Genomic DNA, 25,805 nt, shown 5'->3' on the forward strand with positions numbered 1-25,805 from the left:
GAGCAGGGTGTCAATCCACTGATTCTGATAGAGCAGGGTGTCAATCTACTGATTCTGATAGAGCAGGGTGTCAATCTACTGATTCTGATAGAGCAGGGTGTCAATCTACTGATTCTGATAGAGCAGGGTGTCAATCTACTGATTCTGATAGAGCAGGGTGTCAACCCACTGATTCTGATAGAGCAGGGTGTCAATCCACTGATTCTGATAGAGCAGGGTGTCAATCTACTGATTCTGATAGAGCAGGGTGTCAATCTACTGATTCTGATAGAGCAGGGTGTCAATCCACTGATTCTGATAGAGCAGGGTGTCAACCCACTGATTCTGATAGAGCAGGGTGTCAATCCACTGATTCTGATAGAGCAGGGTGTCAATCCACTGATTCTGATAGAGCAGGGTGTCAATCCACTGATTCTGATAGAGCAGGGTGTCAATCTACTGATTCTGATAGAGCAGGGGTGTTAAACCCTAAACCTCAACTAAATATTTTAATAAATCATGTGGAAATTGAGCAAGTTGAGGTGACTAAACTCATTCTGACACACCTGGTCTTCAATGAGGTCCGGAATTTGTAATTTCCGATGCTCCCTGAATGTGTAGCTTCCATGTCGGTGATTGGATCCCCTCGCAGACTATATGCTCATCACCCTGGTGTTACAGAGTGCTATGAGTTACATTGGATTTTGTTCTAGTGTCATTGTACCAACCGAACAGACCAAACAGACATGTCATCTCTGTATTCCTGGTGCAGTAATAGTCTCTGAAAACAGTTAAATACCGTCACCAGACTAAACCTGAAGAAGCGACCACAGAACGCCCTATTAAAGCTAGAGACCTATTAATTCTATGGCTGTGCAGACAAAAAGATGGACAGAGAGAGAAAGAGAAAGAGTTTAGCTGAAGCAGACATCAGTAGCCCAGAGGCAGTAGATTCTCCTGCTAGATATAGAGCTATAGCTAGCCACAGCTGTGTCGTGGTGCGTGCCTCTGTCATAGAAGGTCACCTTGCTATTGGAACTGTCTGTGTGCGTGTTTGTGAGTTTGTGAGTGTGTGTGTGTGTGTGTGTGTGTGTGTGTGTGTGTGCATGTGCGTGTGCGTGTGCGTGTGTGTGTGTGTGTGTGTGAGGTGTTGTGACTCGACTAGATGACCCCTAGACTGTAACATTCCACTCACTGTGTGGTCGACGCAACAAATAATGTATGAAAAGAACAGCCTTAGAATCACGTATAATGGAGTCCGGTGTAGCAGTAACACTCAGGACTTATAATGGAGTCTGTTGCAGCAGTAACACTCAGGACTTATAATGGAGTCCGGTGTAGCAGTAACACTCAGGACTTATAATGGAGTCCAGTGTAGCAGTAACACTCACAACAAATAATGGAGTCTGTTGCACAGTAACACTCAGGACTTATAATGGAGTCCGGTGTAGCAGTAACACTCAGGACTTATAATGGAGTCTGTTGCAGCAGTAACACTCAGGACAGCAGTAACACTCAGGACTTATAATGGAGTCTGTTGCAGCAGTACCACTCAGGATTTATAATGGAGTCTGTTGCAGCAGTAACACTCAGGACTTATAATGGAGTCCGGTGTAGCAGTAACACTCAGGACTTATAATGGAGTCTGATGTAGCAGTAACACTCAGGACTTACAATGGAGTCTGTTGCAGCAGTAACACTCAGGACTTATAATGGTTAGGAACAGTAAACACGGGATTAGAACTCCATAGATCCTACAGACTCCCAGAGACTCCCAGAGTCTTCCCGAGACTCCCCGAGACTCCCAGAGTCTTTCCGAGACTCCCAGAGACTCCCAGAGTCTTTCCGAGACTCCCAGAGACTTCCAGAGTCTTCCCGAGATTCCCAGAGACTCCCAGAGTCTTTCCGAGACTCCCAGAGTCTTCCCGAGAAGGCTTTGAGAAAGGGATTCAGGGGGTGATGGTGGAGGGAACGAGGGAGGGAAGGAGGGAGACCCAATGTCCATGGCTTTGAGAGGGTTACATGGGAGGGAGGGATGGAGAGAGGGAGAGGAGGAGAGAAGGCAATACCAACCCGATGTTCCTCTTATGTCCATGGCTTTGAGATGGTTATACAGATGCTGTATCTTAATTTGAGCCAGTTTGCTACAGCAGGAAAATAATATGAATTAATTGTGTTGTTTATTATTAATAAAATAAAAATTTGGGTTTGACACATATTCTACACAAAGCCTTTTTAAACCTCAAATACACTACAAGTTTTAAAATACCCTGTATTGCAGGAAAGTTCTCCTGATCACATCTGCAACGGAGTGATCAAATTAAGATCCTGCATCTGTAGGAGAGGGAGGGAAGGAGGGAGAGAAGGGGAGGATTCTAAACCGATCTTCCTCCTATGTCCATGGCTTTGAGAGGGTTATAGGGGAAGGAGGGAAGGAGGGAAGGAGAGAAGACTAACCTGATGTTCCTCTTATAGCCATGGCTTTGAGAGGGTTATAGGGGAGGGAGGGAAGGAGGGAAGGAGGGAAGGAGAGAAGACTAACCTGATGTTCCTCCTATAGCCATGGCTTTGAGAGGGTTATAGGGGAGGGAGGGAAGGAGGGAAGGAGGGAAGGAGAGAAGACTAACCTGATGTTCCTCCTATATCCATGGCTTTGAGATTGCGTGCTTTGATGATGTTCACAGTGATGGTGTTGGCTGTTGGGTTATAGCACAGAGACACCAGCAGGTCCCCTCGCCTCCCCTGGGGAACACACAGACAGACAGACAGACAGACAGACAGACAGACAGACAGACAGACAGACAGACAGACAGACAGACAGACAGACAGACAGACAGACAGACAGACAGACAGACAGACAGACAGACAGACAGACAGACAGACAGACAGACAGCAGTTAGTCACTTTTTACATGCAGTGTAGACACATCACCCTTGATCTGAGCCTATATTCACAAAGCATCTTAGTGTAGGAGTACTAACCTAGGAACAGTTTCACATTTGAAATCATAATGACTTACAACCTGGATATGTTGAATGGAGAGAGACTGTCCAGTCTTACAACCTGGATATGTTGAATGGAGAGACTGTCCAGTCTTACAACCTGGATATGTTGAATGGAGAGAGACTGTCCAGTCTTACAACCTGGATATGTTGAATGGAGAGAGACTGTCCAGTCTTACAACCTGGATTTGTTGAATGGAGAGAGACTGTCCAGTCTTACAACCTGGATATGTTGAATGGAGAGAGACTGTCCAGTCTTACAACCTGGATATGTTGAATGGAGAGACTGTCCAGTCTTACAACCTGGATATGTTGAATGGAGAGAGACTGTCCAGTCTTACAACCTGGATTTTGGGAAAGTTGACCGAACCCTACTTACCGCTCCGTCCATGCAGGGTTTGAGCTCCTTCCAGAAGGTCTGCATGTGTCCCAAGTCACTGAGCTTGTTGAGAGGGATGGACACCTCGCCGATGGGGTCGTTACGACTGAATCTGTCAAAGTCCAACACCTGGAGGTACAGAGTCCTCTCCCTCACCTTCTCATACGGGAAACCTGGGTGGGAGGGAGAGGGGGGGACAGGCAGACACAGAGAGAAGGAGAAACAGCGACAGTGAGAGATATGGATAGAAAACCGTTGTGTGAAAACAGTCACACTTGGGAAAGAGGTATTTTGAGCTCAATAGGACTTCCTGGTTAAATAAAAGACTGAAATATACCCTCAACAAGAACCTGAGCAAATCAAATCAAATTGTATTGGTCATGTACACAGTTAGCAGGTGTTATGGGGGATGCAGCAAAATGCTTATGTTACTAGTTTCTATCAATCGATGCAGTAAATGGCAAACAAGCACGCAATAATCAAAAATTATAAACTTATAAAAAAAATGTTGCACAGCAGTAGATATATTAACAGTATTTAAACATTATTAAAGTGACCAGTGTTCAATGACTATGTACATAGGGCAGCAGTCTCCAAGGTGCAGGGTAGAGTACCGGGTGGTAGCAGGCTAGTAACAGTAACTAAGGTGCAGGGTAGAGTACCGGGTGGTAGCAGGCTAGTAACAGTAACTAAGGTGCAGGGTAGAGTACCGGGTGGTAGCTGGCTAGTAACAGTCTCCAAGGTGCAGGGTAGAGTACCGGGTGGTAGCCGGCTAGTAACAGTAACTAAGGTGCAGGGTAGAGTACCGGGTGGTAGCAGGCTAGTAACAGTAACTAAGGTGCCGGGTAGAGTACCGGGTCGTAGCCGGCTAGTAACAGTAACTAAGGTGCAGGGTAGAGTACCGGGTCGTAGCCGGCTAGTAACAGTAACTAAGGTGCAGGGTAGAGTACCGGGTCGTAGCCGGCTAGTAACAGTAACTAAGGTGCAGGGTAGAGTACAGGGTCGTAGCCGACTAGTAACAGTAACTAAGGTGCAGGGTAGAGTACAGGGTCGTAGCCGGCTAGTAACAGTAACTAAGGTGCAGGGTAGAGTACCGGGTCGTAGCCGGCTAGTAACAGTAACTAAGGTGCAGGGTAGAGTACCGGGTCGTAGCCGGCTAGTAACAGTAACTAAGGTGCAGGGTAGAGTACCAGGTCGTAGCCGGCTAGTAACAGTAACTAAGGTGCAGGGTAGAGTATCGGGTCGTAGCCGGCTAGTAACAGTAACTAAGGTGCAGGGTAGAGTACCGGGTGGTAGCAGGCTAGTAACAGTAACTAAGGTGCAGGGTAGAGTACCGGGTGGTAGCAGGCTAGTAACAGTAACTAAGGTGCAGGGTAGAGTACCGGGTCGTAGCCGGCTAGTAACAGTAACTAAGGTGCAGGGTAGAGTGCCAGGTCGTAGCCGGCTAGTAACAGTGACTAAGGTGCAGGATAGAGTACCGGGTGGTAGCCGGCTAGTAACAGTAACTAAGGTGCAGGATAGAGTACCGGGTGGTAGCCGGCTAGTAACAGTGGGCGTGTCCCAACACCCATACTTCCGTCTTAAAGGCCGTTGAGCAAAACGTTTAATAGTATGCAACATTTTAAAAATCGAGTATATTTGAAATGCCCGGATGTTATTACTTTTCATTTTAGTCTAACTTGATAAATATTTTATTTTTCTTGAACTGCACTGTTGGTTAAGGGCTTGTAAGTAAGCATTTCACGGTAAAGTCTACACTTTTTGTATTCGGCGCATCTGACAAATACATTTTGATTTGATTTGATTTGACAACAGCTGATCAATTAGACATGGGGATGTGCTACCGAAGTCAACAAAAAGTGGGGAAACAACGCAATCACGCATGAAGCATTCTCAGTATGCGAAAATGTAATGTTTAATACTATGCAACATTTTAAAATTGATTATGGTTTAAATGCCAAGATGTTATACTCATTTCGGGTCTTCATCTAGTCAAATTTGAGTTCTCTTCGAGTAGCCAACAACAAAACTAGGCTACTATGTCGTTTTTGTTCTCCTTAAAAAGTAAAAAAAATTACTTTTTTTATCGCAGGCTACATCTTTCAAAACAAAAATACTTTTATTTTTATTTTATGCAAAGCATATTTCTGTTTTCTCACTGAAAAATGTTTATTGTTCTCTTGGCCTTTGTCAGAGCTTTTAAACTACACTGAACCAAAATATAAACGCAACATGTGAAGTGGTGGTCCCATGTTTCATGAGTTTAAATAAAAGATACCAGAAATGTTCCATACAAACAAAAAGCTTATTTCGCTCAAATCTTGTGCACATATTTGTTTATATCCCTGTTAATGAGTATGCAATTGGCATGCTGACTGCAGGAATGTCCACCAGAGCTGTTGCCAGATAATTTAATGTTAATTTCTCGACCATAAACCACCTACAACGTCGTTTTAGAGAATTTGGCAGCACATCATACTGGCCTCACAACTGTAGACCACGTGCAACCTTGCCAGCCCAGGACCTCCACATCTGGCTTCTTCACCTGCAGGAACGTCTGAGACCAGCCACCCGGACAGCTGATGAAACCGTACGTTTGAACAACCGAAGAATTTCTGCACAAACTGTCAGAAACTGTCTTCTTAGAGAAGCTGATCTGCATAGTCAACGTCCTCACCAGGGTCGTGATCTGACTGCAGTTCGGCGTCGTAACTGACGTCAGTTGGCAAATGCTCACCTTCGATGGCCAATGGCACGCTGGAGAAGTGTGCTCTTCACGGATGAATCCCTGTTTCAACTGTACCGGGCAGATGGCAGTTGATGGCGTCGTATGGGGGCGTCGTGTGGGTGAACGGTTTGCCCCATGGTGGTGGTGGGGTTACGGTATGGGCAGGCATAAGCTACGTACAAAGAACACAATTGCATTTTATTGATGCAAATTTGAATGCACAGAGATACCGTGACGAGATCCTGAGGCCCAGTGTCGTGTCATTCACCCGCCGCCATCACCTCATGTTTCAGCATGATAATGCACGGCCCCATGTCACAAGGATCTGTACACAATTCCTGGAAGCTGAAAATGTCTCAGTTCTTCCATGGCCTGCATACTCATCAGATATTTCACCCATTGAGCATGTTTGGGATGCTCTGGATCGACGTGTAGGACAGCGTGTTCCAGTTCCCGCCAATATCCAGAAACTTCGCACAGCCATTGAAGAGGAGTGGGACAACATTCCACAGGCCACAATCAACAGCCTGATCAACTCTATGCGAAGGAGATGTGTTGCACTGCATGAGGCAAATGGTGGTCAAACCAGACGCTGACTGGTTTTCCGATCCTCACCCCTACCTTTTTTTTTTAAAGGTATCTGTGATCAACAGATGCATATCTGTATTCCCAGTGATGTGAAATCCATAGATTAGGGACTAAGGAATTTATTTCATTTGACTGATTTCCTGAAATGAACTGTAACTCAGTAAAATATTTTAAATTGTTGCGTTTTATATTTTTGTTCAGTGTAAATACTAAACCATCTTTTGATTTGAGACGTGGCTGCGTTATTGACGTCATGTTAATCAGGTCTTTTGATTTCTGAATGTGTCGGCACCGGAGACTCAGGACGTGGTCAGGTCTTTTGATTTGAACATATGGATTGGTTTAGTTTTGCAGGTTAGGCTACCTATCTAATTATTTTAATTTATGGATCAAGCCTTAGCAGTCATTCTGATCTCCATTCCCAATGATGCTTTACTTTATTATGTTGCTGTCCAGCGGTTCTGCAATAGTCTTTTGATTGGAACAATTGTGTACAAGGCTATTTAATTTCATTTATATATCTTATGTTACAGAACTTTGGTTTTCACTAATAACTATGTTGAAATCACAGGCACCTGGTGGCACCTTAATTGGGGAGGACGGGCTCATAGTAATGGCTGTAACGTAATTAATGGAATGGTATCGAGTACATCAAACACATGGTTTCCATGGTTTCCATGTGTTTGATACCATTCCATGAACTCCATTCCAGCCATTATTATGAGCCGTTCTACCATCAGCAACCTCCTGTAGTTAAACTAACTCGCCCTCCAAATACACCTCTGCTGTTTTCAATCAAGATCTCAGCGATCACTGCCTCATTGCCGGCATCCGTAATGGGTCTGCGACCAAACGACCACCCCTCATCACTGTCAAACGCTCCCTAAAACACTTCTGCGAGCAGGCCTTTCTAATCGACCTGGCCGGGGTATCCTGGAATGACATTGACCTCATCCCGTCATTAAATGATGTCTGGCTATTCTTTAAAAGTGCCTTCCTCACCATCTTAAATAAGCATGCCCCGCTCAAAACATTTAGAACTAGGAATAGATATAGTCCTTGGTTCACTCCAGACCTGTCTGCCCTTGACCAGCACAAAAACATCCTGTGGCGTTCTGCATTAGCATCGAATAGCCCCCGTGATATGCAACTTTTCAGGGAAGTTAGGAACCAATATACTCAGTCAGTTAGGAAAGCTAAGGCTAGCTTTTTCAAACAGAAATTTGCATTCTGTAGTACTAACTCAAAAAAGTTCTGGGACACTGTAAAGTCCATGGAGAATAAGAGCACCTCCTCCCAGCTGCCCACTGCTCTGAGGATAGGAAACACTGTTACATCCACTATAATTGAGAATTTGTTACATTTGTTAAACACTGTTAAATCCACTATAATTGAGAATTTCAATAAGCATTTCTCTACGGCTGGCCATGTTTTCCACCTGGCTACCCCTACCCCGGTCAACTGCCCGGCACCCTCCACAGCAACCTGATAAAAGCCCTTCACCCAAATCCAGATAGCTGATGTTCTGAAAGAGCTGCAAAATCTGGACCCATACAAATCAGCCGGGCTTGACAAACTGGACCCTCTCTTTCTAAAATGATCTGCCAAAATTGTTGCAACCCCTATTACTAGCCGGTTCAACCTCTCTTTCGTATCGTCTGAGATTCACAAAGATTGGAAAGCTGCCGCGGTCATCCCGCTCCTCAAAGGGGGTGACACTCTAGACCCAAACTGCTACAGACCTATATCTATCCTACCCTGTCATTCTAAGGTCTTCGATAGCCAAGTTAACAAACAGATTACCGACCATTTCGAATCCCACCGTACCTTCTCCGCTATGTAATATGGTTTCAGAGCTGGTCATGGGTGCACCTCAGCCTCACCTCAAGGTCCTAAACAACATCATAACCGCCATCGATAAGAGACATTACTGTGCAGCCGTATTCATCGACCTGGCCAAGGCTTTCGACTCTGTCAATCACCACATTCTTATTGGCAGACTCGACAGCCTTGGTTTCTCAAATGATTGCCTCGCCTGGTTTACCAACTACTTCTCTGATAGAGTTCAGTGTGTCAAATCGGAGGACCTGTTGTCCGGACCTCTGGCAGTCTCTATGGGTGTGCCACAGGGTTCAATTCTCGGGCCGACCCTCTTCTCTGTATACATCAATGATGTTGCTATTGCTGCTGGTGATTCTCTGATCCACCTCTACGCAGACAACACCATTCTGTATACTTCTGGCCCCTTTTTGGACACTGTGTTAACTAACCTCCCGACGAGCTTCAATGCCATACAACTCTCCTCCGTGGCCTCCAACTGCTCTTAAACGCAAGTAAAACTAAATGCATGCTATTCAATCGATCACTGCCCGCACCTGCTCGCCCGTCCAGCATCACTACTCTGGACGGCTCTGACTTAGAATATGTGGACAACTACAAATACCTGGGGGTCTGGTTAGACTATAAATTCTCCTTCCACTCACATTAAGCATCTCCAATCCAAAATTAAATCTAGAATCAGCATCCTACATCGCAACAAAGCATCCTTCACTCATGCTGCCAAACATACGCTCGTAAAACTGACCATCCTACCGATCCTCGACTTCGGTGATGTCATCTATAAAATAGCCTCCAACACTCTACTCAACAAACTGGATGCAGTCTATCACAGTGCCATCCGTTTTGTCACCAAAGCCCCATACACTACCCACCATTGCGACCTGTACGTTCTCGTTGGTTGGCCCTCGCTTCATAATCGTCGCCAAACCCACTGGCTACAAGGTTATCTACAAGTCTGCTAGGTAAAGCCCCGCCTTATCTCAGCTCACTGGTCACCATAGCAGCACCCACTCGTGGCACGCGCTCCAGCAGGTATATCTCACTGGTCACCCCCAAAGCCAATTCCTCCTTTGGTCGTCTTTCCTTCCAGTTCTTTGCTGCCAATGACTGGAACGAACTGCAAAAATCTTTGAAGCTGGAGACGCATATCTCCCTCACTAGCTTTAAGCACCAGCTGTCAGAGCAGCTCACAGATCACTGCACCTGTACATAGCCCATCTGTAAACAGCCCGTCTATCTACCTACCTCATCCCCACACTGTATTTATTTATTTATCTTGCTCCTTTGCACCCCAGTATCTCAACTTGCACATTCATCTTCTGCACATCTACCATTCCAGTGTTTAATTGCTATATTGTAATTATTTCGCCACCATGGCCTATTTATTGCCTTAACTTACCTTATTTGCACTCACTGTATATATACTTTTTGTTTTCTTTTGTTCTACTGTATTATTGACTGTATGTTTTGTTTATTCCATGTGTAACTCTGTGTTGTTGTATGTGTCGAATTGCTTTGCTTTATCTTGGCCAGACTACCTGGTTAACTTCTCTAGAGTAGGGGGCAGTATTTTGACGTCCAGATGAAAAGTGTTTCCGTAGTAAACTGCCTGCTACCCAGACCCAGAATGTAGGATATGCATATTAGGATATGCATATTATTAAACTCTGAAGTTTCTAAAACTGTTTGAATGATGTCTGTGAGTATAACAGAACTCATATGGCAGGCAAAACCTGGAAATCTGAGGCATGTAGTTTTTTCAAGTGATTGCCTATCTAACACACAGTGACTTAGGGTTAATTTTGCACTTCCCAAGGCTTCCACTAGATGTCAACAGGCTTTAGAAAGTTGTTTGAGGCTTCTATGGTGAACAGAGAGCGAACAAAGGAAGTTGGAAGTTGTTGACTCAGGAAAGGACATGAGTTCATTGGCGCGCATTCACGTGAGAGGTAGCTGTGTTCCATTACATTTTTCAAGACATTGGAATGTAGTGGGTCTAGGGTGTCGGGTAAGGTAGAGGTGATATGGTCCTTAACGAGCGTCTCAAAGCACTTCATGATGACAGAAGTGAGTGCTACGGGGTGATAGTCATTTAGTTCAGTTACCTTCACTTTCTTGGATGCAGGAATGATGGTGGACATCTTGAAGCAAGTGGAAACAACAGACTGGGATAGGGAAAGATTAAGTATGTCCATAAACATTCCAGCCTGATGGTCTACTCATGCTCTGAGGACAGTGCTTGGGATGCCATTCTGGGCTGGCAGCCTTGCAAGGGTTAACACTCGTAAATGTCTTACTCACATTGGCCACGGAGATCGGGAGTATACAGTCCTTAGTAACGGCGGATGCCTACGCCGGCAGCTCAGTGTTGTTTTCCTCGAAGCTGGCAAAGAAGGTGTTTAGCTTGTCCGGGAGCAAGGCATCAGTGTCCGCGAGGTGGCTGGCTTTCCTTTATAACTCGTGATTGTCTGGAGTCCCTGCCCACATACATCTTGTGTTTGAGCTGTTGAGTTGCAACTCCACTTTGTCTCTGTACTGATGTATTGCTTCTTTGATTGCCTTACGGAGGTCATAGATGGTCTGTTTGCACACATCCATGTTCAAAGTCATCTTGCCGTCGTTAAATGTGGTGGTTTGCGCGTTCAGTTTTGCATGAATGCTGCCATCTATCCAGAGTTTTTAGGTTTGGATAAATTCTAATCATCAAAGTAGGAAGAACATCCTCTATGCCCTTCCTGATGAACTCAGTCCTTACCAACCACAGGAGCTTCCTGCTTAAGTTTCTGCCTATAGGCTGGGAGGAGCAGGATGGAGGCATGGTCAGATTTCCCGAAGGGGGAGGGCCTTGTAGCCATGCTACCTATCTCCTACCCATCTCCCCCTGATTTGGTCCTGCCGTACATACCTACACGTACGCTACGGTCACAAGACGCAGGCCTCCTTACTGTCCCTAGAATTTCTAAGCAAACAGCTGGTGGCAGGGCTTTCTCCTACAGAGCTCAATTTTTATGGAATGGTCTGCCTATTCATGTGAGAGAGGCAGACTCAGTCTCGACCTTTAAGTCCTTACTGAAGACTCATCTCTCCAGTAGGTCCTATGATTGAGTTTAGTCTGGGCCAGGGGTGCGAAGGTGAACGGCAAGGTACTAGAGCGATGAACCGCCCTTGCTGCCTCTGCCTGGTCGGCTCCTCTCTCTCCATTGGGATTCTCTGCCTCTGACCCTATTACGGGGGCTGAGTCACTGGCTTACTAGTGTTCTTCCATGCCGTCCCTAGGAGGGGTGCATCACTTGAGTGGGTTGAGTCACTGACGTGATCTTCCTGTCCAGTTTTGCGCCCCCCTCGGGCTCGTGCCGTGGCGGAGATCTTTGTGGGCTATACTCAGCCTTGTCTCAGGGTAGTAAGTTGGTGGTCTGTTGATGTCCCTCTAGTGGTGTGGGGGCTGTGCTTTGGCAAAGTGGGTGTGGTTATATCCTGCCTGGTTGGCCCTGTCCGGGGGTATCGTCGGACGGGGCCATCTTGAAGAACAACAACAATCTGGCCTTAATGGGCATGTACTCTTATAATCACAGCACAGCCAAAAGAGGACTGGCCACCCCTCAGAGCCTGGTTCCTCTCTAGGTTTCTTCCTAGGTTCCTGCCTTTCTAGGGAGTTTTTCCAAGCCACCGTGCTTCTAAATCTGCATTGTTTTCTGTTTTCTTTTGGGAGCACTTATCTGTTTTTCTTTATTAAAGCCCCCAGCTACAATATATGCAGCCTCAAGATATGCAGTTTCCAGTTTGAACAAAGTCCCGTGTAGTTCTTTGAGAGCTGTCACAGTGTCTGCTTGTGAGGGAGTGAATATAACCAAAGAAAATTATCCCGGGAGGTAATGCGGTTGGAATTCAATGGTATTCCAGACGGGGAATGTGCTACCACTATCAAACCCTGAGTACTCATGTACTCAGTGCCTTCGGGAAGTATTCATACCCTTTGACTTTTTCCACATTTTGTTACGTTACAGCCTTATTCTAAAATTGATTAAATAATTTTTTTCTCTCATCAATCGACACACAATACCCCATAATGACAAAGCGAAACCAGGTTTGTCGACATTTTTGCACATTTATTATATATAAAAAGTATTAATAAAAGTATTAGTAAAATAAAAAACTAAAATACTTAATTTACATAAGTATTCAGACCCTTTGCTATGAGACTCGAAATTGAGCTCAGGTGCATCCTGTTTCCATTGATCATCCTTGAGATGTTTCTACAACTTGATTCGAGTCCACCTGTGGTAAATTCAATTGATTGGGCATGATTTGGAAAGGCACACACCTCTCTATATAAGGTCCCACAGTTGACAGTGCACGTCAGAGCAAAAACCAAGCCATGACGTCGAAGGAATTGTCTATAGAGCTCAGAGACAGGATTGTGTCGAGGCACAGATCTGGGGAAGGGTACCAAAACATTTCTGCAGCATTGAAGGTCCCTAAGTACACATTGGCCTCCATCATTCTTAAATGGAAGAAGTTTGGAACCACCAAGACTCTTCCTAGAGCTGGCTGCCTGGCCAAACTGAGCAATGGGGGAGAAGGGCATTGGTCAAGGAGGTGACCAAGAACCCGATGGTCAATCTGACAGAGCTCCAGAGTTCCTCTGTGGAGATGGGAGAACCTTCCAGAAGGACAATCATCTCTGCAGCACACCAATCAGGCCTTTATTTTAGAGTGGCCAGACGGAAGCCACTCCCCAGTAAAATGCACATGACATCCCGCTTGGAGTTTGCCAAAAGGCACCTAAAGGACTCTCAGACCATGAGAAACAAGGTTCTCTGGTCTGATGAAACCAAGATTGAACCCTTTGGCCTGAATGCCTAGCGTCACATCTGGAGGAAACCTGGCACCATCCCTACGGTGAAGCATGGTGGTGGCAGCATCATGCTGTGGGGATGTTTTTCAGTGGCAGGGACTGGGAGACTAGTCAGGAACGAGGGAAAGAGGAACAGAGCAAAGTAAAGAGAGATCCTTGATGAAATTCTGCTCCAGAGCACTCAGGACCTCAGACTGGGGCGAAGGTTCACCTTCCAACAGGACAACAACCCTAACCACACAGCCAAGACAACACAGGAGTGGCTTCGGGGACAAGTCTCTGAATGTCCTTGAGTGGCCCAGCCAGAGTCCAGACTTGATACCTTACATAATATTTCCCATAAAGTTATTAGCCTACCTCCTCTTTCTCTCTCTATAGTTGCTTCTTTCCTTCCTCGCTTTTAACAGTTAAATGAAATAACTTTTGTTTTCCTTATCTTCTTCATTCTAATGACATCCTTGAATAATATACAACTAAAATTAGATGCAGAAGACTTTCACTTCTCTTCACGAAGATTGAAAGGTTATGAGTCTGAATCAATAACTGCTATAGTCTACCACCATCTGAATGGTTATGGGTCTGAATTAATAACTGTTATAGTCTACCACCATCTGAATGGTTATGGGTCTGAATTAATAACTGTTATAGTCTACCACCATCTGAATGGTTATGGGTCTGAATGGTTATGGGTCTGAATGGTTATGGGTCTGAATTAATAACTGTTATAGTCTACCACCATCTGAATGGTTATGGGTCTGAATTAATAACTGCTATAGCCTACCACCATCTGAATGGTTATGGGTCTGAATTAATAACTGCTATAGTCTACCACTATCTGAATGGTTATTGGTCTGAATTAATAACTGCTATAGTCTACCACCATCTGAATGGTTATGGGTCTGAATTAATAACTGCTATAGTCTACCACCATCTGAATGGTTATGGGTCTGAATTAATAACTGTTATAGTCTACCACCATCTGAATGGTTATGGGTCTGAATGGTTATGGGTCTGAATTAATAACTGCTGTAGTCTACCACCATCTGAATGGTTATGGGTCTGAATTAATAACTGCTATAGTCTACCACTATCTGAATGGTTATTGGTCTGAATTAATAACTGCTATAGTCTACCACCATCTGAATGGTTATGGGTCTGAATTAATAACTGCTATAGTCTACCACCATCTGAATGGTTATGGGTCTGAATTAATAACTGCTATAGTCTACCACAATCTGAATGGTTATGGGTCTGAATTAATAACTGCTATAGTCTACCACCATCTGAATGGTTATGGGTCTGAATTAATAACTGCTATAGTCTACCACCATCTGAATGGTTATGGGTCTGAATTAATAACTGCTATAGTCTACCACCATCTGAATGGTTATGGGTCTGAATTAATAACTGCTATAGTCTACCACCATCTGAATGGTTATGGGTCTGAATTAATAACTGCTATAGTCTACCACCATCTGAATGGTTATGGGTCTGAATGGTTATGGGTCTGAATTAATAACTGTTATAGTCTACCACCATCTGAATGGTTATGGGTCTGAATTAATAACTGTTATAGTCTACCACCATCTGAATGGTTATGGGTCTGAATCAATAACCTCTATAGCCTACCGCCATTTCACGTTCGCTCTTCTTTCAAAATATATATATTTTTTGGGGCTGCTGTATTTGAACAAACAAGAGCTTGTGTTCCTCTTCAAATAGTCTATTGGTATAAGAAATGCAAAAAAAAAAATGATGTCCAGGATGCTATTCTAGTCTATCTTTTCCTGCATGGGACTCCAAGAGCTAAGGAGCGTTTTCTAAGGAGAGAGGCAGCGGAGCACAGGTGCTTGTGTATTGCGCAAGAGACAGAGGCTATAAATTAGTGGCTTATTATACATAACCCATCATTAATTATCTAAATATAAGGCTAATACTGCATTGAATGTATTACCTGAAAGAGCTAGGCTAGGACATCTATATATAGGCCTATATATCAATCTAGAACAGCATTATCTATTTTGGATGCAATTTGAATGGAGTTGACGGAGAGAGAGAGAGAGAGAAAGACTGCGAGAGAGTGCTCACGCATGCACTGATTTAAATCAAAGATATTCTAGTGATAGGCTGAATTCAAACTGCCACCGCAATTAAAACAATTATAATCTTTACAATTAAAAAACAAGGCGACCCCTGAAAGCCAGATGGAGATGGGTAAATTAGACACGTATTCAGTATTTATATTACTGTAGCATAGGCTATGCTGCCGCAAATTCACAAGAAAAAAAGTTACCATGATGAGATGACAGGTCTACATGCGTTGTGAACTACTCTCCAATCTGAGATGGGCCGTCTGTCCCCACCCTGAGATGGGCCGTCTGTCCCCACCCTGAGATGGGCCGTCTGTCCCCACCCTAAGATGGGCCGTCTGTCCCGACCCTGAGATGGGCTGCCTGTCCCCACCCTGAGATGGGCTGCCTGTCCCCACCCTGAGATGGGCTGCCTGTCCCGACCCTGAGATGGGCTGCCTGTCCCCACCCTGAGATGAGCTGCCTGTCCCCACCCTGAGATGGGCTGCCTGTCCCCACCCTGAGATGGGCTGTCTGTCCCCACCCTGAGACGGGCTGCCTGTCCCTACCCTGAGCGTTGAGGATTCATCATGCAGAGGCCGTAGAGCAGCCAGATTTAGACATCTCATATCATTTAACAGTTCCATTTCACGCCATGCTGTTCATATGAATAATTTATTATAATTTACCAGTTCTCGCAGTTATTTATCCTGGGAAAAGGGAGTGGTTTTGAATGGCGGTTCCTGCCATTCAACCCTAATGGGCAGTCCAAACAAAGGATCCAGGTCCGGGAAGTCGAACTTCTGGTTGAATTTCAGGTGAGTGACCACCAATCTAATATCCAAAAGTTATTTTCGACTGTAGGTAATAGTCTTAGAAACATTCTGAGCAAATAATGTAAGAAATAACACACAAGGAGATAGAAAGAGGGTGACCTTGTGTAAGGTACCGTAACACAGGTATGAGAAGAGCATTTACCGTAATACAGGTATGAGAAGAGCATGCTACTGTAATACAGGCAGGAGGAGATCATTATACCGTAATACAGGTATGAGAAGAGCATTATAATGTAATACAGGTATGATAAGAGCATGATACCGTAATACAGGTATGAGAAGAGCATTCTAACATAATACAGGTATGAGATGAGCATTCTACCGTAACACAGGTATGATAAGAGCATGATACCATAATACAGGTATGAGACGAGCATGCTACTGTAATACAGGTATGAGAAGATCATTATACCGTAATACAGGTATGAGGAGAGCATTCTAACGTAATACAGGTATGAGAAGAGCCATCTACCGTAACACAGGTATGATAAGAGCATGATACCCTAATACAGGTATGAGAAGAGCACTGTACCGTAATACACGAATGAGAAGATCACTGTACCATAATACAGGTATGAGAAGAGCATTAGAATCCCCACGTACCCTCGAACAGGAAGGTCTCGTTCCAGTGAGGGTTGAGGTTCTTCCTCTTCACCTTGGTCTCCAGCTTGTGCTTCTTGTCCGGCAGCAGGTAGAGCTTGACGAAGGGGTCAGAGGTCCCAGAGAAGTCCTTGGCAGGGAGCTCCTGGCCCTTCATAATAACAACAATATATGTCAATTAGCAGTCGCTACTTAAAATAATGCGTACATACAATTTCGTAGACGTTGTCTTCAGGGGGAATTAAAACCCACAATTCTGGCTTTGTAACCGTGTCACTGATACCTTGAGAATCTTGACAGTCAGGGTGGAGTCCTGGAAGCTGTAGCCAACCGAGAACTGGATCCGCCCCAGCTTCTCACTGATAGGACCTTCACCGTCATCATCCTCTGAGCCCGGGGACAGCTGGGGCGGTTGGGGGGGGGGGCAGACGAAGACAAACAGAAGCTCAGGATGAAACTCTATACACACGCAGACACACGCACACGGAAACAACACACACACATGCAATCCTTTCACGCACACAGCTCTTTGTTAACTACAGACAGTGGGAGTGGAGGTGGTGGGGTGCTAGCCGGGTTTTGGGGCGTCTCGTTTTATCATGGTGGGATGGCGTGTGGCAGCTGGCTGGGGGCAACTGAGAGAGATGTTTTATCATGGTGGCTAGCTGGGGGCCGCTGAGAGAGATGTTTTATCATGGTGGCTGGTTGGGGGTCTGCTGAGAGAGATGTTTTATCATGGTGGCTGGCTGGGGGTCTGCTGAGAGAGATGTTTTATCATGGTGGCTGGCTGGGGGCCGCTGAGAGAGATGTTTTATCATGGTGGCTGGCTGGGGGCCGCTGAGAGAGATGTTTTATCATGGTGGCTGGTTGGGGGTCTGCTGAGAGAGATGTTTTATCATGGTGGCTGGCTGGGGGTCTGCTGAGAGAGATGTTTTATCATGGTGGCTGGCTGGGGGCCGCTGAGAGAGATGTTTTATCATGGTGGCTGGTTGGGGTCCACTGAGAGAGATGTTTTATCATGGTGGCTGGCTGGGGGGCCCGCTGAGAGAGATGTTTTATCATGGTGGCTGGCTGGGGGGTCTGCTGAGAGAGATGTTTTATCATGGTGGCTGGCTGGAGGCCGCTGAGAGAGATGTTTTATCATGGTGGCTGGCTGGGGGGCCCACTGAGAGAGATGTTTTATCATGGTGGCTGGCTGGGGGGTCAGGCTTCAGACAGACGAGCAGGCTTCAGACAGACGAGCCATTCTCTCTCTCTCCGTGTCTCTCTCTGTGTCTCCCTCTCTCTCCCCCTCTCTCTCTCTCTCTCCCCCTCTCTCTGTGTCTCTCTCTCTCTGTCTCTCTTTCTCTGTGTCTCTCTCTCTGTGTCTCTCTGTGTCTCTCTCTGTCTGTCTCTCTCTCTCTCTCTCTTGAAGTGCATGCTGGGAGTTTTTGTGAGTTTGAGTGTTTGATGTGAAGGGCTCTGTCCTAACATTTTTCTTGATTCTGTCCTTGGTCTTCTCTTCCAATTTGTTTTGTTCTATGGTGGAGGGTTATTACACTTTTTGTTTTAGCAGTATCCACAGTTTTTTTTTCAAAGTTAGGGTGGAAGAGACGCTGTCATTACGACATGGATTCAGGTGTGTTCCTGAGAATGGAGTTAAGGTGGAGGAGGTTCTGCTCGCGGTCAGTGAACAGGTAAGATCTGAATTTATACATTCTGCTTCCAGAATGAACAAAGCTGTGGTTGTGTTCATGAAAAGAGCAAATTTGGTTGGTAGGCTAATTGCTAGTGGAATGTTTGTAAGGGATGTGTTGGTGGCAGTTTCACCTCTCTCTACCCCTTCGACAAGAGTGGTTGTTGCAAATTTGCCTCCGTTTATTACGGATGATCAAATCGGGAAAGAGCTGAGTCATTTTGGTAAGTTTGCTAGCGGTTTTCGTGTACTGTCGGCAGGTCCTCAGGCAGATGCCGTTAAGCACGTTGTTTCGTTCCGGAGGAAAGTGTTCATGTTTCTGAATAACAATGAGCAACAGCTAAATGTGCATTTTAAAGTGAGGCATGGGTAGATGAGGTAGATGAGGCTGGGCCTATTCATGCTATAGATGGTGGCGTAGATGGGGATGGGCCTAGTCATGCCATAGATGGTCAGGTTATGAAGGGTGGTGTAGATGAGGCTGGGTCTAGTCAGGTTATGCTAGTGGATGAGGAGAGTATAGTGGGGAAGCGTAAGAGACTAGGGGGGAGGAGGAGGGTGTCACTCTTTGAAATCAGACACTGTGGCTGGATTAACAAGAAGTGTATCTTTAAAATGGTGTATAATACTTGTATGTTTGAGGAATTTTAATTATGAGATTTCTGTTGTTTTGAATTTGGCACCCTGCAATTTCACTGGCTGTTGACGCTAGCGTCCCACATATCCCAGAGAGGTTAACAACATGGGTTTTATCTTTATAAATGTGTGTGCACCTAACACAGGGAGAGAGAGGGGGGTTCTATTTGGGAGTCTTAGACAGGAACTCTCACAGGTAGCGTCTGAGGAGATGCTGGTGGTCGGCGGGGACTGGAACTGTAAGAACGGGGAAGAGCCTCATTCAGGGCCAGTGGGAGTGTTAAGGGGCATCATTAATCAGTTTGACCTAGCGGATGTTTGGAAAACTTAACATCACAACACAGTATACATGGGTGAAGGTTTTTGGGGCTAGGGTGAGTGCAGCCCGACTTGATTGTTTTTACATGTCCAGGAATCAGCGCAATAGGTTGGGCGCTACCATTCTCCCGTGGGGTTTTACATGTCCAGGAATCAGAGCAATAGGTTGGGCGCTACCATTCTCCCGATGGGGTTTTCAGATCGCCACATAACCATGGCTCGGCTGTCTATTTCACGAGGTCCTCGGCAGGCATCCTACTGGAAGTTTAATGTAAAGCTCTTACAAGATGCTACTTTTTGCTCAGGTTTCCAGACTTTTTGGGAAAGGTGGGGGCAGCGAAGAGAGGAGTATGAGTCTCTGAGTCAATGGTGGGATGTGGGGAAAGTCCAAATTCGGCCTTTCTGTCAACAATATACAGCTCTCTCATCCTCAGAGGCTAGGAGAGTAGTGGGGGAACTAGAGCGATGTATTAGTGAGATGGAGGTAGAGATGGTGGGGCAAGGCAATGTAGGCCTCCAGGCTAATTTAGCTGAATTACGTAGGGACCTGGGCAGTTTTTTCAAGGTTAAAGCAAATGGAGCACATGCAAGAGCTAGGTACTCCATGCTCAAGGAGATGGATGCTCCCAGCTCCTTCTTCTTTGGTTTGGAAAGACAGAGCGGTGAAGCCAAGGGTATACATTGTCTACGGCTGTATGATGGGCAGGTGACCTCTGTGGTGGGAGAGATGTGGGAGTGAACTGTGGAGTTTTATACTGAGTTGTATAGGGCAGAACTGTGTGATCCTATGTGTGCTCAGGTCTTGTTCACAGGACTCCCTAAGCTCTCTCTCTGGCACATAGGGATGAAATGGACCTGTTGTCCCATGAACTGGCAGAGGCCTTAACCCAGATGTCCCCCGGTCATGCACCAGGGGTCAATGGACTCCCTGTGGAGTTTTATAAAAAATTCTGTGAAATAATTGGACTGGACTTCTTTTGCGTGTTGAGTGAATGCATCGGGGTAGGAGAGCTGCCGTCAGGCGGCTCTGACTCTCCTGCCCAAAAAAGAGGACTTGTGTGAACTTAAGAACTGGAGGCCTGTGGCATTGCTCTGTGCAGACTACAAGATATTTGCCAAGGTTCTCTCTAACAGACTGAAGTCCCATCTGGACTCGATAGTACATAAGGACCAAACATATTGTGTACCGGAACGCTCAATCACGGACAACTTGTTCTTAATCAGGGACATGTTGGACTTGTCGAGAGTTTCTAATGTGAACTTTGGACTTTAGATCAAGTGAAGGCTTTTGATAGAGTGGACCATGAGTACCTGTTTAATGTGATGTCTGTGTTTGGGGAAAGGTTTTTGACCTGTGTGAAGATGTTATATGCTGGGGCATCATTTACGGTCAAGGTGGGAGGGAGACTCAGTAGGCCAGTCTGGGTGAGACGGGGCAATAGACAAGGATGCCCTCTATCAGGGCAGTTATATACACTTGCCATTGAACCTTTTTTTGGGCCTGCTACGCAGGAAACTGCAGGGAGTGTGCTGGACAGGCATGGGTGTGGTGACAGGCATAGCAGTGTCAGCATATGCAGATGATGTTTCTGTGATGGTCAGGAATGGGCAGGATATGCAGGCACTAGAGACCAGTCTGAAGGTGTATTAGGGAGTTTCGTCAGCTAAGGTTAACTGGGGCAAGAACAAAGCTCTGTTATGTGGGGCATGGGGGGATAGGGCCCCTCCTCTGCTTCCAGGGGGTTTGGTGTGGGGTTGTGAAGGGCTTAAAATGTTGGGGGTGTACCTGGGCTCGGAGAGGTGGGTCAGAAAGAACTGGGAGGGGCTGTCACAGGCAGTGGTGTCAAGACGGGCAAGGTGGAGGTGGCTCCTGTCCCACATGTCATATAGAGGGAGAGTGCTGATAATCAACAACCTGGTGGTATCTTCCCTGTGGCATAAACTGCATAAACTGCAACCAGCATGCGCGTTGCTGAGGAGAGCTGGCGGATTAGGGTTGGACCGGCAGCTGTTCCTCATGAAGCTGGAGAGGCTGAGTACAGCAGGTCTCTCAAAACTTTTACTCTGCAATGCTGAGGGCCTGGCAGCTACAAAGGCCCACACGAGAAGGGAGTGTGGAGCCTGGGCTGTGGGTGTGGGAGGAGCCTATCTTACACAACCCAGCCATCCCTTTGAGATCGGTTCAGTCGGCCACCCTGCAGAGGCAACTGATGGCAGCAGGTTTACTAAGGCTGGGTGACCTGCGACTGCTGGGAGAGGAGGGGTGGAAAACCCCGGAAGTCCTGGCACAACAAACAGGAATAACGTCTCTTAGGCTGCTGGAGAGATTCCTGGAGGAGGTCCAGGAGGCACTGTCTGAGCCATAAGGGGGCTGTTTGAGCGGCCAAAGGGGAACGGTCCAACAATGTTCCCGCCACTGCAAGTGACGGCAGAGACTGGGGACTGGCAAGGGGGTCTGGAGGACTTGTTAGATTTTAACCCTCCGAGCCTGGGGGAGTTTGAAGGGGTGGCAGATAAAGCCCTCTACAACCTCTGCATTAAGGTGAGGAACATTAGGAGCCTAACTGTCACGACTTCCGCCGAAGTCGGTCCCTCTCCTTGTTCGGGCGGTGTTCGGCGGTCGACGTCACCGACCTTCTAGCCATCGCTGATCCTTTTTTCATTTTCCATTGGTTTTGTCTTGTCTTCCTTCACACCTGGTTCCAATCTCATCAATTACATGTAGTGTATTTAACCCTCTGTTTCCCCTCATGTCCTTGTCGGTGATTGTTTGATTGTATGTTATGTGCAGTTATGTTCTGGTGTGCGACGGGTTTTGTACCCACTTTTATTATTTTTGTATATTTTGGTTTTCGGAGTTTTGTGAGCACTTATTATTTTTTATTTTTTTTACCTTTATTAAACGACTCCGTTTATACCAAGTTCATTCTCCTGCGATATGGTGTGTTGGGAGGCTGTCTGTATAGCTGGGGAAGATGTTTCAGGAGATATGGTGTGTTGGGGGGCTGTCTGTATAGCTGGGGAAGATGTTTCAGGAGATATGGTGTGTTGGGGGGGCTGTCTGTATAGCTGGGGAAGATGTGTTGGATATACGGTTGTAGAAGTGGTGAGGTTTTGGTTATTGTGATGTGTGGTGATGTTTTGTATCGTGGGGTACATGTACTGCAGTACAGGATATATTTTATTAAGGGGGAGGTGGTGATGTTTTAATGAAATAAGACAAAAAGTCTCTCTCTCTCTCTGTATCTCTCTCTCTCTCTCTGTCTCTGTGCGTTTCTCTCTCTCTCTCTCTGTCTCTCTCTGCCTCTCTCTCTGTCTCTCTGTGTCTCTCTCTCAATTCAATTCAAGGGGCTTTATTGGCATGGGAAACACATGTTAACATTGCCAAAGCAAGTGAAGTAGATAATATACAAAAGTGAAATAAACAATAAAAATTAACACTTAACATTACACATACAGAAGTTTCAAAAGAATAAAGACATTACAAATGTCATATTATGTATATATACAGTGTTGTAACGATGTACAAATGGTTAAAGTACACAAGGGAAAATAAATAAGCATAAATATGGGTTGTATTTACAGTGGTGTTTGTTCTTCACTGGTTGACCTTTTCTTGTGGCAACAGGTCATAAATCTTGCTGCTGTGATGGCACACTGTGGTATTTCACCCAGTAGACATGGGAGTTTATCAAAATCGGGTTTGTTTTCGAATTCTTTGTGGGTTTGAGTGATCTATGGGAAATATGTGTCTCTAATATGGTCATACATTTGGCAGGAGGTTAGGAAGTGCAGCTCAGTTTCCACCTCATTTTGTGGGCAGTGTGCACATAGCCTGTCTTCTCTTGAGAACCATGTCTGCCTACGGCGGCCTTTCTCAATAGCAAGGCTATGCTCACTGAGTCTGTACATAGTCAAAGCTTTCCTTAAGTTTGGGTCAGTCACAGTGGTCAGGTATTCTGCCAAATAGCATTCTAGTTTGCTCTGTTTTTTGGTTAATTCTTTCCAATGTGTGTGTCTCTCTCTCTCTCTCTCTCTCTGTCTCTCTCTCTGTCCCCCTCTCTCTTGTTCTCTCTCTCTCTCTCTCTCTCTCTCTCTAATCTCATTCTCCCCCAGTCCCCCTATGTTTTTATATAGTCTCATACCTCTTAGCTGGAATTAGAATTTAGGGAATTAAAATTCTCTTAACCTTTCTCTCTCTCTCCTTTATCACAGCTGATATGCTATTTGATAGCAACATCAGCGCACAGACAGAGAGAAAGAGAGAGAGAGAAAGATTGTGTAAGGGCAAGGAGAGGATGAGCAGAAAGTCAGGTTGATCTCCTGCACTTGCTGCTGTCATTATCCCTGCACTGTATTCTCACTGTCCCTCTCTCCCTCTCTCTCTTTCTTTCTTTCTTTCTCTCTTTCTTTCTTTCTTTCTTTCTTTCTTTCTTTCTTTCTTTCTTTCTTTCTTTCTTTCTTTCTTTCTTTCTTTCTTTCTTTCTTCTTTCTTTCTCCCTCTAACTTTTCTCTCTCTCTCTCACCCCGTCTCTCCTACCCCGTCTCTCTCACCCCGTCTTTCTCTCTCTCTCCCACCCCGTCTCTCTCTCTCTCTCGCTCACCCCGTCTCTCTCTCTCTCTCGCTCACCCCGTCTCTCTCTCTCTCTCTCTCTCTCTCTCTCTCTCTCTCTCTGTGTGTGTGTGTTTCAGAGAACAAGAGAGATGTAGATATAACAGAGAGAGAGAGAGAACAGCAGCAGGTCATCAGCCTCTTATCCAGAGGCTCCATATCTGTGTTCCAAATGGCGCCCCAGTTCCTTGATACTGCACTATAGGCCCTGGTCAAAAGTAGTGTACTATATAGAGAATAGGGTGCCATTTGGGATACAGACTTGGTTCTAAAACCCTACTCTTAGTCTAATCAGGCAGGTAGCCTAGTGGTTAGAGCTTTGGGCCAGTAACTGAAAAGGTTGCTAGATCAAATCCCCTGAGCTGACAAGGTAAAAATCTGTCATTCTGCCCCTGAACAAGGCAGTTAACTCACTGTTCCTAGGCCGTCATTGAAAATAAGAATTTGTTCTTAACTGACTTGCCTAAATAAAAAACCATGGTAATGGGAGCAGCATGTTTATGCAAACCAACCGTTTAACCACGGTGTTACACACCTGATGGACCAATCAAAGGGTTTGACCAGGATTAAGAAACACTGTTTTAGGCTAGTGATAGGTGGGTTTCGTATTTTGAGACCACATATTGTGTACTGTACACCTATCCAGTCCTCTCAGATCTAGCCAAGTTCCCAGGGGGTAGAGGGTTGGCACTAGGGGATGAATAAGGATTTGTGGTTGATTGTGGGTGTAGGGTAGGAGGAGGAATAGGAGGAGGAGTAATAGGAGGAGGAGGAGGAATAGGAGGAGGAGGAGGAATAGGAGGAGGAGAAGGAGGTATAGGAGGAGGAGGAGGAATAGGAGGAGGAGGAATAGGAGGAGGAGGAATAGGAGGAGGAATAGGAGGAATAGGAGGAGGAGTAATAGGAGGAGGAGGAATAGGAGGAGGAATAGGAGGAGGAATAGGAGGCATAGGAGGAGGAATAGGAGGAGGAATAGGAGGAGAGGAGGAGGAGGAATAGGAGGAGACGAGGAGGAGCAATAGGAGGAGGAGGAGGTGAATGAATAGGAGGGAGAGAGAGATGGATAAGGGAGGGAGGAACGATATGTCGTACCATAACCATGTCTCCGGTGAGTGAGTTGGCCAGATCGGTGACTGAGGAGTGTCCGTCGGGGGGATGGCCCTTGGGACTGTTGCCTGGCTTGTTGCACACGCCCCTGTAGAGAGAGAGGACAGGGTGACCATGGGGCTGACTCCAGACTCCACAGAGAGAGAGAGAGAAGGGTCGGAACGGGACAAGGTGACTTCCAAAACACGCAGGCCCAGGGTGTGCTAATTTGATATATTTGATGTTAGAGCCCTGTCTCATTTTAAGATTTTTACTGAGTCTGGAGTACACAACCAACATATATCCCTTAGTATAGAAGTTAGTTAGCCTACCTCCTACAAGGATATCCATGCAAATGAGTTTAATGGTAAAACATGATGTTATACGACTGGAACGCGAGCCCCTATCAGACATTATTATCTAGATGTACCAGGACCTAAACAAACAACATGTTGACAGAAAAGCCCCCTAGTCCTCAATACATGTATAGTGACATAGACAGACACGTATAGTGACATAGACAGACATGTATAGTGACATAGACAGACACGTATAGTGACATAGACAGACACGTATAGTGACATAGACAGACACGTATAGTGA

General features: G+C 45.7%; 1 protein-coding gene across 3 annotated transcripts in view; it reads right to left on the reverse strand.

Moving 5' to 3' along the window:
- The window catches only part of LOC106592751 (synaptotagmin-7), a 391,227-nt gene that overhangs the window by 4,194 nt on the left and 361,228 nt on the right, over nucleotides 1–25,805 (reverse strand). For all 3 annotated transcript variants that reach the window (XM_045705960.1, XM_045705959.1, XM_045705961.1), the window contains 5 exons: nucleotides 25,209–25,311; nucleotides 17,159–17,278; nucleotides 16,879–17,026; nucleotides 3,361–3,533; nucleotides 2,607–2,721 (listed from right to left, as the gene is read on the reverse strand). In XM_045705960.1, coding sequence (XP_045561916.1) covers nucleotides 2,607–2,721; nucleotides 3,361–3,533; nucleotides 16,879–17,026; nucleotides 17,159–17,278; nucleotides 25,209–25,311 — 659 coding nt within the window. The remainder of the gene's footprint in view (nucleotides 1–2,606; nucleotides 2,722–3,360; nucleotides 3,534–16,878; nucleotides 17,027–17,158; nucleotides 17,279–25,208; nucleotides 25,312–25,805) is intronic.

The sequence above is a fragment of the Salmo salar genome, chromosome ssa23, assembly GCF_905237065.1.
Source record: "Salmo salar chromosome ssa23, Ssal_v3.1, whole genome shotgun sequence".
NCBI lineage: Eukaryota > Metazoa > Chordata > Actinopteri > Salmoniformes > Salmonidae > Salmo > Salmo salar.